The sequence below is a fragment of the Aureobasidium subglaciale genome, assembly GCF_000721755.1.
Source record: "Aureobasidium subglaciale EXF-2481 unplaced genomic scaffold scaffold_9, whole genome shotgun sequence".
In the NCBI taxonomy this organism is placed as follows: domain Eukaryota; kingdom Fungi; phylum Ascomycota; class Dothideomycetes; order Dothideales; family Saccotheciaceae; genus Aureobasidium; species Aureobasidium subglaciale.
The window spans coordinates 16512-31687 of NW_013566986.1; the positions used below are offsets into that span (position 1 = coordinate 16512).

Below are 15176 nucleotides of genomic sequence, written 5' to 3' on the forward strand. Positions count from 1 at the left end.
GTTGAGAGTAGCACCCTGACCACGTCGTGAAGGCCAAATTATCGAAGGCACACGCTGGTCTTCATCAAAGCCAGAACATGTTGACGGGATATGCGAACTCGAACGTCATCTTCACCAAGAACACTCATGTGCTACGCTGACACCAAGTCTGCTCACAATACGAGAGGACACTCCACCGAGCGGATCTGACAAACAGCGGCTATTGTTGGGCAAGGCAACAACACCTGGTCCGTCTCAACACTTGTTCACGCGTGTCTGCGCCCAGAGACATCGTCTGTGTATATCACACTATCCCATGTAGGACATCGAAATTCGTATTTTATGACGTGACTCTTTCGTGGTTGGTCATCGATGACTCTTTCAGTTTTCAGGGCGAAATGGGCTTCATGGACGGTAGGAGTGTTGGACGAGAGTACCCTTTGTCCACGGTGAGGCCCAGGTGTGTGAGTCGAGGGTCGAGAAGAGCGATCGGAGCGCCGATTGTCGCGGCGATGTCGATGAGAGAGCAGTAGACGGGGACTACCCTGAAGCTCGCAGCAGTATCGTATACCAGTTTCTGATATTGTAAGCAGCGATGGTAATGTACCGACTTGGACCACGGTTGACCAAGTGCCTGTCCGTGTGCTAAATTCTGCCACAGCGACAACGAGCTGTAGCAACGCATAGTCAGATCTTATACCGACACACCTAACGCAGCAAGTAGTTGGAAAGGTGTATCTCGGTGCTATCGCTCCAGATCCAGAGATGCTCGTGCCTTGATACAGCTACAAGTGTAACAGTCTTTCGCACACAGAGAGTTCTGTACAGAAGCTTGCCGGTTCGCTGCGACATTGCCTGCAGGACAGGATCCAGGCTTCACTAGAGTGCCTGAGCAGCTCTCGTCAGCAGACCAGGATGCTCTACAGAGACCTGTATCCCTCTCATCAGCATCGGCGAGTGATTCAGCAAAGACACTTCTTCCTAGTCGAACGACGCATCTCGGCTCCAGCCATCACGGTGGTCATACGATGGAGCTCACCAGATCCCAGTAGTGCTGCCTACCTGTCGTACATGCTTGGCACCCATCATATCCAGTACCCCAACCAAAACCTGCTCAGTGCTCTCAACAAATCAACACTGTCTCTGGCTGAGTCATCCCTCTCCACGACCAGCTATATAAACCTCCTCCTCCTTGCAACCTCTCCTGCTCATCATACTTACCTTTTTGGGAGCACAGCGATCAAGCAGGCTGGCGCTCTGAAGAGACTTCGTGCATTGCACAGCGCGCAGAAGACTCTTCATGGATGTCCTTCGGGGCCTCTACCAGAGCAATTTTTGATATCAAACACCTTGTGTGTCTACCTTTTCATTGATTTGCCAGCTTGGTGCTGGTGATTGAAGAAGAGCGACAGGAGTTTGTTGGCCGAAAGGACATTTACACAATTCAACATCTATTCTACCAAGTGGCAGAATTTGGAGCACAAAAAGCGCATAATGTCATAGAAGTACACAACAAAAAGCTATGCATGATAAGGTCACTTGAAGCACAAACTAGACGGATACTCGTAGGTTATGCAATGCTATTGCTACAACAACCTGCATGAAGAATCATATCTTCCTGGCCGTTGTTTACCTTGACACACCGCTCTTTCCCGGTCAGTAATCCTACTGCGTGAGTTTCATGAGTACTCAAATGTAATTTGTCCACTAGGCGCAAGAAGACTTTCTTTCAGTCTATGCATTGAAGTTGCCCGTGACATAGTTGTTGTTCACATCTAAATTGAAAAAGCATTTGCAGTGTGTAGAATGGATCAAATGTAAAGTGTTCATAGTCGTACAAGAGCATCAACGGTGCTATCCTACTGTGGTATCAAGTGAAAAAAGACAAAACGCCAACCCATGCCATATCTCGTGAGGACTAGGTACTCGCAGTTTACAAGACGTAGACAAAAGCGCCCACACCGGCAGCGAGCAACCACATGCCAGCGGACTCAGGTCTCATAATGTTGGCAGCACTAGTAGATGCAGTGCCCTCGGCCAGAGTTCCGTTAAGGACGAGAGTCTCTGTGCCGTTGATGTTGGCGACGCGAGCGAGGGTCGAGTTGATGTCTGAGACAGATCCGTTGCCGACAATAGAATCGATGTAAGAGTTGTCTTCCTGATCGTCGCAACCGCAATCAGCGTTGGGCTCGCAGACACACTGAACGGGCAATGTGGTGTTCATGGAATCAGTGTAGGTCTGGTTCTGAGCAGCCTCGGTGCGGTTGTGGAAGTAGTAGGGATGGGCGTAAGGGTATGCGTAGGCACCGGCTCCGTAAAGCGCGAACACACCGATACCGAGAGCAGCACCACCAAGGGCATATGGGGCGATACCGCCGGGCGAACGACCGCCGCTCCTGTATGCTGATGTTGAACCGCCAGCGTAGTATCTGCCACCGCCGTATGAGGGGCTCACGCCTGATGAGCCACGGCTTCCCGAGCTGCCAGAGCTGCTCGAACTGCCCGAACTTCCAGAGCTTCCTGACGAGCCTGAAGAGGACGAGCTGCCGGAGCGACCGCCAGATGAGCTGCCACCACCACCTCTGCCACCGCCACCACCTCCTTTGCGCTTCTCGAGCGTGTTGCTGGACTCGGGTGATGTAGCGATGTCGTAACTTGAACGGATGCTAAGCGAGTTTGCTTCTTCGGGGATGACTGCGGCATTGACTGCGTTGCCGACGCTGAGCGCCGAAATGATGACATGTGAGAACTTCATGTCTGTAATGTGTATGTATCGATGTTGTTGTGAGATGAAGAGTTTAGAACGTCGAAAGCAGGTCGTATTCAAATAGGAAAGGTGATCGAGTCGTATAAATGCCCAATGGCAAAGGGAAGTTGCGATGATTGGTACACAAGTAGCAGGTGGTAGAACAAGAAGCTGGTCATAGACGGCACAACGACGCCATTATATCCAATTGAAAACCAACGCCTCCAAGCTCCCAAGCCTTTGATCCCCCCGAATATCCGTTGCCGCACCAGAGCATAATTAGGTCATTGAGGCGCAACCACAGGCAATCGAGCTTGTTTCTTCCTCCCAAGCCTTCGATCCTTCCAATTCCTCACACGCTGCGCCTTGTCTTGTCTTGACATCACGGAAGGGGCAATGCATCGAGTTGGCAGGGTCCTTCCAACAGATGCTTGGCGCGATATGCCCCCGCGGCCGAGTCAATCTGCGCTCCTTCTTTATCCCCGCCACTCGCGAGCCGTCATCTCACACAAAGCGACATCATCATTCACGTGCTCAGCGAGCATGCGGTCATTATTCATCGAGGCGTGCTTCAACGTCGAAGCCGGAGATCCTTCACATTCCTTCTTCAGCTATTGTTATCCCCGCAAACCGCCTTTCGTTTCCTAAGCCTTCGCATGCGCCTGGCTGCCGTTGGGTGCCTTCTTCGTGCGGCATCCTGGCGCGCTGCCTCGACTCGATCATCGGCCAGAGAGCATCTTGGGCTAGGCAGATGGATTGACCCGTACGCACACTGCTGTGCGAAAACATGAAAGTATACACATCGGTCCCCTCAACAACCGGTTGCGTGGCCCAATGGCAAGGCGCTTGACTACGAATCAAGAGATTGCAGGTTCGATCCCTGCCGTGATCATTTTGCTTTTGCTTCACGCTGGAGGATCTCGTGTATCACGTCTGATGAACCTCTCTATATCACGCTCTCGCGCCTCACAAGATGTTTTTGCTCTCATTCCGCATGTGCCGAGCTGAGATGGACAACAGCTGCCTATCGACTCGCCTGAACTTGTGTTGTCGTACTCTTCCACTCTCGCTCGTATTCTCTCCCGGAGCGGGACTCTCGAGATGCTTAGGCTTTTCAGAATAGTCTTGCGTCAGCGCCTTGATGCTCAGCACTAAATCTCTCATCCCCTCAGAACATTAGGCTCGTGTTGCTAGTCGAGACGGCTTCGGCACGACGCTACGAGACCATATGCTCCAGCACATAGCATGGTGAACCTGGCTCAAAAGGACGATTGTGCATGATGTCAGGCCTTTATTTTCTGGACTGCCCAAGGTATCCAGGCAGGTAAGCGCTGTTGCTCCAGCTTGTCAGGGCTGACTCACACTATTATACCGTAAAAATCTCGTCGCACGTTTTGCCATGTCGATTGCGTGGGTTGTAGCAAGTTTTACTTGCTTCCGTATAGGCTTTGCAACCCAGGCCTGTGACTCCTTCTCTACAGATTGAGAAGATGACTACCTCACGAATCTATGCAGACGACTGGAGATGAAGATTTCGGACGTCTACAGCAACATCTGACATAAAAATTAAACAAAGAGCGACCGGCCAAAATGTCGGTTCAAATCCAACTACCTGTTGACAGTCAGCACGATGTCGACAGCCAACAATCGATCGATGATGCTTCGGTCCTAGAAGGTCGCCAACCTGTGGAAGACCAACAGCCTGTTGGCGAGGAAGAGTCTACAGAGAGTCAGCCTTCCGCAGATGAGAACGATTCAGAACTCGAACACTTTCCGGAGGACGAAGCGACCCGAGTACTCAGGACCATAACCTCGGGAGAGTGGCTGAGTGGAGAACCTGCCTTCTAAGAGCCTATCAGGCTACCGGGAGTCTCGACGCAGGTCGTCTCAATCTCTCCAGAAGCCCTCTGGTTATTCCGAGAGGCTGCTCGGGATTATGGCTACATGAATCGCTTCTTTTGTGAAGCTGATGAAGCCTTTACAGACGCTGTGAGTAATGACACCGCATTTTCTCCGATTCGTACCAACTAAATCTTTACCCTAAGATGATAGATACCTATGGCACGTCAAGAGTTCCTATTCCTTTGCTGATACCTCTTAGTGGCGACGACTATATTGCTTTCTACGCGATGATTCTTAGGACTCACCAGGTTTCTAATCCGTGTTGGTTATCTTACCACGAGGGATTCAAGTCGATTATGCAAAGAGTTGCAAGGGATCTTGATATACCCACCGAGCTACCAATCGTGTACATGAGGTTGCGAAGTGCACTTCTGTACGGGTAGAGTCTGAAGGGTTTCGGGAGCTCAGGAGAAAGGGAGAGCTGCTCTACCTCTGGCGGACGGGGAGCTTATGCATCATGGGCGCACCTTGGTTGAGTCTGCCTGCAGCTCTTCTTACCCCTGATCCTCCGAGTATGAGACAATATCCGATAACGGAGATCTTGTCAAACAAAAGGACTAAGAATTATTCTTACTTACTCCTTGTACCAAATTCATGACGCTTATGGGCATCATCACGCACAGCAATTTCATGAAACACAGCAACACGCGAGAGACATCTGTGTAGGATCTCTGCTGTGGTGATTTCAGTATCCAAGATGTGACCGCGCCATTCGAAGTTCATCTCTAGCTCTGGGTTGTTTCAAAAATGATAATAGAAGTGATAGAGTTTGGTGCACGGTGAGGTCGCAAAAGAGATACTGGACAATCGGGCCCAATACAATTATGGTCAATTTCGCGTTGCTAAGCACATAAGCTCAATTCGACATTGTCAACATCGTCATATAAAAAGCAGGATAAGTATTGTTAATGGCAGTTATTTGGGAACGGGCCGAATGTGACACTTCCGCACGGCCCGAAAAGCCCATCACGAAATCTTGGTTAACCTTGCAAAGGTTACAAACCCCATCATCTGCTCTCTCTATCAACCTTGCATGGAAATCAAAGCTAGGGCAGAAATGCGATTGGCATTCCGCTGTTTCGATGTTAGTTCTAGTAATCACTGTAAATGAGGGTCTTCCTGCCTGAGAAAAAAAAAATGGTAGGAAGAAGTATAAGTTGATCTTTTTCTGCTGTTCTATCAATCGCTACTTTCAAACCACATCTTAATACCAGTCGGCTTTTCATTCCAATCATGTTGGGTCAACTTGCTACTCTCGCTCTTGTTTCTACGGCTTTTGCTGTTCCTAACGCTCTTCCCAAGTCGACACCTCGTTATGACTACATCATTGTTGGCGGCGGTACCAGTGGCCTTGTTATCGCTAATCGACTCAGCGAAGATCCGACTGTCTCAGTCGCTGTGATTGAGGCTGGTGATCAAGTGTTCAACAACACGAATGTCACCAGTGCCTCGGGATATGGCAGGGCCTTTGGAACAGAAATTGACTGGGCATATGAGAGTGAAGCTCAAGTATATGCCGGCAACAAGACCCAGATCCTGAGAGCTGGAAAAGCGCTTGGAGGCACAAGTACCATCAATGGTATGCAAAACACAAGGTGCTTACTGAGCAAAGCTAACGATACTCAGGCATGACCTACATGAGAGCTGAAAGCAGTCAAATCGATAGCTGGAAGAAGGTTGGCAACAACATCACTTGGGACTCCCTGCTCCCATACTACAAGAAGAGCGAATACTTCGAGTACCCCACCGAGGCTCAGGTCTTAATGGGTGCATCATACTTGCCTGAGTTCCATGGTACCGAAGGTCCTTTGGCCGTCAGCTGGCCCACCGAGATGGTCGGTGCCAACTTCTCATCTACCCTCAACGCAACATTCAAGGCCATGGATCTCCCTTGGAACGGAGAAGCAAACAGCGGATATATGCGTGGATACAACGTCTTTCCCAAGACATTCGACCGTTCGCTGGACCTTCGCGAGGATGCTGCTCGTGCTTATTACTATCCTTTCACCACGAGACCAAACCTCGATGTCTACCTCAACTCTTTCGCTCAACGTCTGACTTGGTCCAACGACAATTCCTCCGTTGCATTCGCTAACGGTGTGGTCTTTACCGACAAGTCTGGCGCTGAACAAAGCCTGTTGGCCACCAAGGAAGTCGTTCTTTCTGCCGGATCTCTGAGATCGCCGCTTTTGCTTGAGCTTTCTGGTGTTGGCAACCCTGCGTAAGTCAAATTCATGTGCCACCACAATGAATTAATGCTGACTGTACCAGTGTTCTCGAGAACCTTGGCATCGAGGTCAAGGTCGACTCTCCTTTCGTCGGCGAGAATCTTCAGGATCAGACGACCGTCGACACGGACTACAACGCTTCGCAGAATTTCACCGGTGCTGGCGGGTTCATCGGATACTTCAACGCTACCGACGTCTGGGGCAATGGCACCGCAGCCTTCAGCAAATCCATCAAGGCATCCCTCGAGCAATACGCCAACAAGACCGTCCAGGCGACCGGTGATATCACTGACCGCGAGACTCTTCTGAAGCTGTTCAAGATCCAGCATGAGCTCATCTTCGAAGATGAGGTTGTCATCTCGGAGATTATTGTAAACGCACCTTCTGCCAGCGCTGGATTGATCGAGTACTGGGGACTGATGCCATTCTCTCGCGGCAACATACACATCAAATCAGCAAATACCTCTGTCCCTGCTGCTATCAACCCCAACTACTTCATGCTCGACTATGACATGAAGCAGCAAATTGCCACTGCCAGAACTGCCAGAAAGGTTGCCTCCACTGCTCCCTTGAGCAACATTCTCACTGGCGAGACCCTTCCTGGTTTGGACGTTGTGCCTCAAAATGCTTCTGATGCAGTCTGGGGCGACTGGTTGAAGTCAGTCTACCGCTCCAATTACCACTACATCTCGACTGCTGCCATGATGTCAAAGGAGCTTGGTGGCGTTGTTGACGACAAGCATCTTGTCTACGGTACCGCCAACGTTCGCGTCGTTGATGCCTCTGTACTTCCCTTCCAGGTCTCCGGCCATTTGACCAGCACTCTGTATGCTCTTGCCGAGAGAGCTGCTGATATGATCAAGGCCAGCCATGCCTAAGTTTGACCGGAGCAAGAAATAAGGATCTTCTCGTATTAGCACTAAAGGCTTCAGGAACACACGAGTCCTTGTTGCCCCTTCTTGTTGAAATGTTTGTATAGCTTTAGCGATTCACCTCGAAATGCACAACTTGATTCTATTTCGCAAGATGCTGTCCTAATGTCTCTGAGCACTTGTTCAGTATTTACCTTTCCAACGAGCCATTTTGGCAGACGGTCAATTATTACAATGTCAGGTTCTTTGACCTTGCCTAACTCGAGTACTTGGCCTCGCGTGAAAACAACGGACGTGGAAAACATAAACGTTGTAGACGATGCCTGCTCTGTACACCAATACCAGCATAGCTGGCTTATCTTCATTGGTCTAGTGGTCATGATTTCCGCTTGTCAAGAGAAATCTCGTCAAGCGCGGGAGACCAGGGTTCGATTCCCTGATGGAGAGCTTCTTTTTTGTTGATCCTGTCCATGACAGATTGCGACGGGCGCGACTTTTTGGTTCGTGGATGTGTGGTCGGATAGAGAAATGCGGTTGTGATAGCAAGGGTGAACGCAGCCAATGACAGGAGTGGATGCGAACACTCGTCGATTGCTTGTGCGAACGGCGTGGCCTGATGGATAGTGGAGATGTTCTGCTCAGGGCTTTGTTGTTAGTGATACCTGGGAGTCGTCACTTTTGTTAATGGGTCTGTCTGTATGCCAACATAGATGATAGTTGCGACATGCTTTGTACATGTGTTGAGAAGAAGAAGAAGGAGTTCCGAAAGTCGAGTCGAGAATGACAGGTGTGACTGGTGGGAGCATGTGCTGCGTGCAGGTGGATGCGTGGTGACGTGTGTGGGGAAGGAGTTTCTTGACGACAAGCACTTGGCAAAAGTGGAAACGAGATTATTGTTGGAAGGTTCGTTTTGCCTAGACTCGAGTCGTTCACAGCAAAGTAGCGCAAACAATGGCTGCACCAGTGAAGAAGCGAGGCCCGACCGTGCTGGTTTGTCTGACTGCAACACGTCCGCCCGACAGCACCTGCTAACAATGTCCTGCCAGGTCACGGACGCGCGCGAACAGCAGCCTCAGCGGCCGAATACCCTCCCTCGTACCGGCACCACCAAACTCATCTCGGTCGACAATGTCCTGCAGTTCTCTTCCGACATTCCCTCTGCTCAGCGACGTGGTCCTCCGGGCGGCCTCAGACCCGCACAACATACGCGCACTCCCAGCGGCCGACACCCTCTGGACCCAAAACTAGCAGGTCGCTCGCTCAGCATTCCCGTCGGAGGCCCCCATATCCCAGCGCGAAGTAGTAAAGTCAGCGAGAAACTCGTCTTGCTTCCCGAAACAAGTGAAAAGACTCCATCCGAGGAAGACGAAGAAGACGAGGACGAGGCTCCACCTTCAGATGAGCAACTGCGCCGCCGAAAAGCTCCCAGGCTCGGAGACAAGAGTTATGCCGAGCGCCTACCAAAGGCAAGTCGTGCGGACAAACTGGCTAGAGTGACGGCCTACTGCACTGCTCAAAGCTACCGTCTTCGCGCAACGGCCGACTTTGTAAGAGAGCAACACGGTGCTCGCACGAAACTATACGACGACTGCCTGTATGCTGTCTACCAGTTGCCCCTGCTCGGCGGTAGCGATGGCTATCGTATCCGCAGTAGTCCTGTCTTGAAGAACCCTGGAGGTCGTAGCATTTTGGACGAACAAATCGAGGCCAACGAGCGCCGTGATCACCGAGAAGGCTGGATGGAGGAGAGTGATGAGTATACGGTCCATGGTAATGCCCGCGACCACGAAGAACCAAACTTCCGCCGTCACAGCCACTCGAGTGACTTGTCAAATCCTGGGCAAAGCACCATCGCCGATGCCCTCTCCGTCGCCGAACTCTACGTCTTCAGCTACGGTGTCGCCGTCTTTTGGAACTTTACTGCACATCAAGAGAAGGACATCCTGGCCGACCTGACCTTCAGCAGCTCCTCAAATATCCCGACAAAGCTTAGCACTACTTCTACGCCAGCACTGACCAACCCTCTTGGACTTGTATCACGACCGCTCAGTGAAGCCGACTTCGAGACCGAGGACTTCCATTTCGAGTACAACGCCGACATCGACAAGCCCCGCATATTCAACGACATGATCACACTACGTACAAGCGACCACATGATTAAGCTGGCTATGAGCCATGCTATCTCACAGTCGACTAAACTCAGCTACTTTGAGGAGCGTATGCAGCGTACCATGTCTGAGGCTCAATACGTACCTCGTAAGCTTGCTCTAGAAGGCCGCCTTGGTATGAGCCGCAGTCAAGTTGTCAGTCTTGTTGGCAAGCTCTTCCAAGGTCGTGTCGATGTCAACCTCAGCTCCAACATGCTTGACACACCAAACTTCTTCTGGGACAGTGAACCAACGCTATTGCCGCTCTACGCCGCCGTTCGCGAATATCTCGAGATCAAGCCTCGCATCCAAGTCCTCAACGAACGCTGTAAAGTCTTCTTGGACCTTGCCGAGATTCTATCAGACGCAATCGCCGACACCAAGATGACCAAGATCACATGGATCGTCATCGTACTGATTGTCATATCAATCTTGGTCACCTGTTCAGAAGTCATTCTGAGATTTGCCATCTTGAGCAAGGGTGAAGGAAATGGTGCTGCGATGCCGAGTCCGAAAGAGCTTTGAAGATCCGTGGCGAGTGCATTACGACAAGGCGTTGGTGGGATAAGCGATGATTACGGGAACAGGCGTTGGAGATGTACATAATGAGTTTGCTTTTTCATGGCGGCGAGGATGGCGTATACTGGGCTCGCTTGTGTATTCATAGGATGGTTAATACCACTTTTTGTCTCTTCTACAGGCCTTGAGTGCCACTATCATGTGCTCGCATTGATTTGAGTCACGACGGACGAGCACTTCCGGCGTATCTTACATTTGTACGGATGAAGGAAGGCTGTGCAGAGGTCAACTGGACTGGTTGACTATAGCATGCCCTTTCGACTTACTAAAATGGTGTAGCATTCCCAGCAAACCTACATCATAATGGTGATTTTGGGAAGTGCATTTGAGTCGGAGACGTCAACGAGACTCTCCGCAGGATTAGGTGCGAATGCGTCTTCATTTTTAACAGAGACCAATGAGATCCACTGGTGTTAGGTAGGAGCAGGATGGTCTGTGTTTTGGTTAGCGAAGTGGCGGAAAGCGATCATGGCTTCCATCCTCACTTGTTGTTGTTGTCAGAGAGGGAAGTCGCTGCTCTGACAACTCACCGCGTCACATTGCAACTTCATTTCCAGACTCCCGCACTCGCGTCTTGTCGCATCGCGCCTGTTTCTCCGGCCCATCATGTCTGCGCCGGCGCATGTCTCAAACCAGCCTAAATACCGTCCGAATTTCGCCTCGCTGCCCTGTACAATCGCAGTAGACCGTCATAGCGGCCACTCAGACTTCTGTTTGTCATTTCCGTTTCTTGCTGGGTACCAACACATATCCTTTGAAGAACAACGTCTGACGGACATGGATCCGTCAATCGCTAAGGGAGTTGGCCTGTTGTCTGCTAGCGCCATCAGATCCCTCAAAGCAGCCTGCTCTTTCTCTGAAGTTGAGCCAGAAGAACGTGTGGTTCTTATGAGGTGAGTGACTGCCTTCTATGGTCTTTGTTCCAGACTGACTCTGAATAGCCCATCGCTCCCTCTCATCACTGTTCACGTCACCAGTGGTCTCAGGGGTCATGGTGCCATGGACTTTGGCATCCACCAGAACATACTCGAGCACTGTAGTCCTTTCTTCAAGGCGCTACTGACGGCAGATTCCGCCCCGAGCCTTATCAAGAACGAGGATGAACCTGTGGTACCGCAAAGTCCCAAGGTAAACGCTGTGATTTGCCTAGAAGCGGACCCGGCAGCGTTCAAGCTCTACACCGAATGGGTGTACTCGGGTCATCTCGTGAGCGAAACCATCAGAATCCAAGATACAAGATTGGATGCTCTAGGCCAGGCATACCTTCTGGGCGAGAAGTTACTCGACTGCGAGTTCAAGAATGCCGTGGTCGACGCTATCCTAAACCAAATCATCGTGGAAGGCCGTGTCGATCTCACCTTGCCTAATTTGATCTTTGACAAGCCTTGTCATACTTCACCACTCAGAAAGCTACTGGTGGATCTCCATGTCTGGTATGGCCACAAAGACTGGCTCAAGCGAGATACTTCTGAGGCACCCATCTCAGCCCGTTTCACTGCGGATCTTCCAGCCGCCCTCCTCGACCGTCACGGCCACGACCAAGCCAGAAGAGATCAGGTACCAGTCATCAGTACCTGCAAGTACCATGAGCATCCAAATGGACTTCTTTGTCCGAAAAATAGAAAGCCACGTCATCCCAGACAGTTGTTGACTTCGTTATAAATCATTGGGACCCTGTCAAAGTTTCTGACGAGGTGATGTATGGGATGGCTTACGACTTTGACGTGTGAGGAGATTGCCGTCTTTTTTTTCGTCATAACCTGAAGGGAACGATTTATACACTAGCTCTAATGTAGCAATCGCTTAGATCGTCGAATGAACATTACTGCGCATGAATTATCGCTTCGTACCTAAAACACTCTACTTGTGTTCGACCGTCTTTCAAATTTACTTCAGCTGGGCATACGGTTACATGCTTTGATAGCAGATTACAACGTGTGTGTGGAAAGTGTAGATCGGTGCTAACCCCTCAATCGTCGTTGACTTCCTCGAGCAGAAATGAGTGTGAGGACGTTCGTACTTTTCGGTCATTACATGAATGTTTATCGAGACAACGCGCTCTACTCTGAAGAGCGCGACATCAATACTTCAAAGGCAGCTATCCCGATACAACAAGCACGGAGTAATTTGTGAGATAAATTTCGTCATTACCATAACCTCTATTAAAAAATACGTAGAAAAATAACGAACCCCCCCCCCCCCCAAATTAACAGGCTTCAATGATTAGTAGTATGCGAACTCATGATTGATTCTCAACCTCCAGCAGTCATCTCTAAATTCAACTTCTCCCTCTTCATGAACAAGCCACTAACAAGAGCAACCGCACCAGCAGCAATAGTAAGCACCCAAATATCCCTCAGCGTGGCAGCAATAGCCTCAAGCACCAAGCCCTGCAGCACTCTATCCCCACCAGCCAAGATGGTAGAATGAGCACCCCCAAGCGCAGCTCTAATCCCTGTATCCGAGAAATTGTACGCCGACAGAGCGGTCTTGATATTGTCAAAGCCGATGTTTTGGTACAGGCAGCCGGCAATAGAGAGACCGATGGATAAGGAGCCGATTTGAGCTACATTGATAAAGCCGACAGCGTTGAGGGTGTCTGATTTGTCGACGATGGCGACGGCGACGGAGTAGGCTACTTGCATGCTCATTCCTGCTCCGAAGGCCATGAGAACTTCGAAGCCGTAGATGCTTGTTACAGAGGTGTCGACGTGAACGGTATGCATCAAGGCGCCGCCGATGATCAACAGGATACCAGTCAAGATGTAGAAAGGCTGGTAGCGACCGAAAGCTGGCAAAAGACCACCACTCAACATGACCGAAGCCACGAAGACGCAGATGTAGGGAAGTAGTCGTACAGCAGCCTTGATAGGCGAATCGCCCTTTGTGAATTGGAAGAAGACTGGAATGTAGTAGACACCGAGTGCGAGTCCAGTAGATGATGCTGCAGTTCCAGTGTAGAGCAGCCACATTGTTCTGCTCTTGAGGAAATGTACGGGGAAGAGGCGGCGCTCAGTTGTTGTACCAATGCTGAAGCCTTGCTGAACAACAAAGGCGAGCAAGAAGACAGCAAATACGACCCAAAGTGCGATGGGACCTGCTTCATCCCACTTCCAGAGAGAGCCGCTAAAGGTCAGCGCGACTTGCAAGATCGCGAAGATGCCTGCAAATAGAAAAGCACCCAGCCAGTCGATTGTGGCGAGCTTTTGCATGACACTCAGTTCCGGCTTGGGGTTATAAGACGGGAAGAGGAAGAGATATACGGGCGAGCTGATGGCTGCTAGGGGCAGGTTGATGTAAAAGGCCCATCTCCAGGTAGCAGAGCTGACAGCGAAGCCTCCGCCGACGACAGGTCCGAGGATACTGCCTGCACCCCAGCACAGACCGATCAGGGCGTTGTAGATAGGTTGCTCTTTCTTGCTCGTGAATGTTGTGATGTATGTCAAGGCACTGTCAAATATGTTAGCAAGCAACAACTTTACGGAAGGTTCGAAGCCTGTGACCTACCCAAGGTACATGCCTGCTCCGCCCATGCCAGCAACGACTCTACCAACAATGAGAGCATTCATGTCAGGAGCAGCACCGCAGAGAGCGCTACCGGCTTCAAAGAGTACCAGACTGCCAATGAATAGCCACTTGATATCGAACAGTGCATATAAAGCTCCGACAAGCAGAACGATCGATACCGAGCCCATGGGGAAACCAATGCCCACCCATGAAAGCTTCTCGATATCGCCGAAAGCTTCGAGGATAGGCCCTTGGACATCTGCTGCAATGGTCGTGTCAAGACCTTTTGAGAACGTCAGCAAAGCTATTAAGGCAAGCAAACATTCATGCGAGCACTTACCGTATAGAAGTGCGGCCGTGTAGATGCCAACACAGACTAGAAACCATTTCCACTTTGGCATGCCTCTGTCAAATTCTTCCTCTTTCTGGTCGGGAGTGACTGCACGTCCATCTTCGAGGTCCTTTTCGTACGAGTCGGGCTTGTTCTCTGAAATTAGAGACATGATGATTGATGTCTGTAATGATGTCACTCTGTAATGTGTTCACGATATTGGTTTGTACTTAGTTTCTCGAAAGAATATGAGTTGCCGTTGCTTATGTATCATACAACTCTCCAGGCACCTACAACTCGAGATTGATAATCATATCGATATGTTCTCCCGACATGTGTTGAAACATCAGGAGGCAATGGTGCAAGATGGCAAGTCGGCCTATTGTTTGCAGCTTGAGATAGGATAGACTTTTGTTCGGAGTGATCGTTCGTCCGAGCGGATCGTGTCTGTTGGTTTTTGCAGCAAGATCAAAGTCCACGAGAGATGTCTGATATGAATCATCAGAATGTTGCAAAAATGCAATGATGATTCAACAACGTTGTCGGTGCCAAGGATGCGAAGAGCGAAACCGAGGCTAGAACGGTTTAATCCAGTCCAGCGACGAACATGATGAGTCAACATCACAATCTCACCCCTTGAGTCGGGCTTTTTGATCCCATGCTGGACGGTTGTCTTCCTTGAATGTAGGCAAAGTGAAGACTGTTCTCATATTTTACAGTCCTGCGCAATATTCAATTGCGATCCTGCTCGACAGTCGATTCGGCGCGTACAAGCCTTGCCTCAGTCGACCACAAGGCGCTCTACGACTGTCGCATGATCCGGGCATGGGTGTGTCAAAGGAAGTTGTTGACAAGGGAGAGCGGTTGGCCTCGTAGAGGCGGGAA

At 50.4% G+C, this 15176-nt stretch overlaps 6 protein-coding genes across 6 annotated transcripts; 4 read left to right on the top strand and 2 right to left on the bottom strand.

Moving 5' to 3' along the window:
• Nucleotides 1–1912: 1912 nt before the first annotated feature.
• AUEXF2481DRAFT_4534 (uncharacterized protein) lies at nt 1913–2734 on the bottom strand (the record flags this gene model as incomplete). The annotated part of the gene is made up of 1 exon (XM_013488584.1): nt 1913–2734. The coding sequence occupies one exon, from the start codon at nt 2732–2734 to the stop codon at nt 1913–1915; it is 822 nt and encodes a 273-aa protein (XP_013344038.1).
• Nucleotides 2735–4315: 1581 nt separating this feature from the next.
• AUEXF2481DRAFT_28993 (uncharacterized protein) lies at nt 4316–5010 on the top strand (the record flags this gene model as incomplete). Its single annotated transcript, XM_013488661.1, has 3 exons — nt 4316–4519; nt 4577–4714; nt 4771–5010. The coding sequence occupies 3 exons, from the start codon at nt 4316–4318 to the stop codon at nt 5008–5010; spliced, it is 582 nt and encodes a 193-aa protein (XP_013344115.1).
• A 645-nt stretch (nt 5011–5655) lies between these two features.
• On the top strand, nt 5656–7860 carry AUEXF2481DRAFT_88386 (GMC oxidoreductase). Its single transcript, XM_013488840.1, has 3 exons — nt 5656–6206; nt 6254–6848; nt 6899–7860. Exons 1-3 carry the CDS (start codon nt 5861–5863, stop codon nt 7731–7733), a joined length of 1776 nt encoding a protein of 591 aa, XP_013344294.1. The 5' UTR covers nt 5656–5860; the 3' UTR covers nt 7734–7860.
• Nucleotides 7861–9466: 1606 nt separating this feature from the next.
• Nucleotides 9467–10399, top strand: AUEXF2481DRAFT_65255 (uncharacterized protein; the record flags this gene model as incomplete). The annotated part of the gene is made up of 1 exon (XM_013488824.1): nt 9467–10399. The coding sequence occupies one exon, from the start codon at nt 9467–9469 to the stop codon at nt 10397–10399; it is 933 nt and encodes a 310-aa protein (XP_013344278.1).
• An 831-nt stretch (nt 10400–11230) lies between these two features.
• AUEXF2481DRAFT_4537 (uncharacterized protein) lies at nt 11231–12115 on the top strand (the record flags this gene model as incomplete). The annotated part of the gene is made up of 2 exons (XM_013488585.1): nt 11231–11346; nt 11395–12115. The coding sequence occupies 2 exons, from the start codon at nt 11231–11233 to the stop codon at nt 12113–12115; spliced, it is 837 nt and encodes a 278-aa protein (XP_013344039.1).
• Nucleotides 12116–12653: 538 nt separating this feature from the next.
• Nucleotides 12654–14860, bottom strand: AUEXF2481DRAFT_79391 (uncharacterized protein). The gene is made up of 3 exons (XM_013488832.1): nt 14301–14860; nt 13961–14243; nt 12654–13903 (listed from the first exon to the last, which is right to left on the bottom strand). The coding sequence occupies exons 1-3, from the start codon at nt 14461–14463 to the stop codon at nt 12706–12708; spliced, it is 1644 nt and encodes a 547-aa protein (XP_013344286.1). The 5' UTR covers nt 14464–14860; the 3' UTR covers nt 12654–12705.
• Between the last annotated feature and the right edge of the window lie 316 nt (nt 14861–15176).

Bases quoted from the DNA above. Each gene is read 5' to 3' on its own strand.
- AUEXF2481DRAFT_88386 (XM_013488840.1), top strand. From the start codon at position 5,861: ATGTTGGGTCAACTTGCTACTCTCGCTCTTGTTTCTACGGCTTTTGCT. The intron at 6,207-6,253 runs GTATGCAAAACA...AACGATACTCAG, and splicing joins AGGCACAAGTACCATCAATG to GCATGACCTACATGAGAGCT. The intron at 6,849-6,898 runs GTAAGTCAAATT...TGACTGTACCAG, and splicing joins TCTGGTGTTGGCAACCCTGC to TGTTCTCGAGAACCTTGGCA.
- AUEXF2481DRAFT_79391 (XM_013488832.1), bottom strand. From the start codon at position 14,463: ATGTCTCTAATTTCAGAGAACAAGCCCGACTCGTACGAAAAGGACCTC. The intron at 14,244-14,300 runs GTAAGTGCTCGC...CGTTCTCAAAAG, and splicing joins CACGGCCGCACTTCTATACG to GTCTTGACACGACCATTGCA. The intron at 13,904-13,960 runs GTAGGTCACAGG...CATATTTGACAG, and splicing joins GGAGCAGGCATGTACCTTGG to TGCCTTGACATACATCACAA.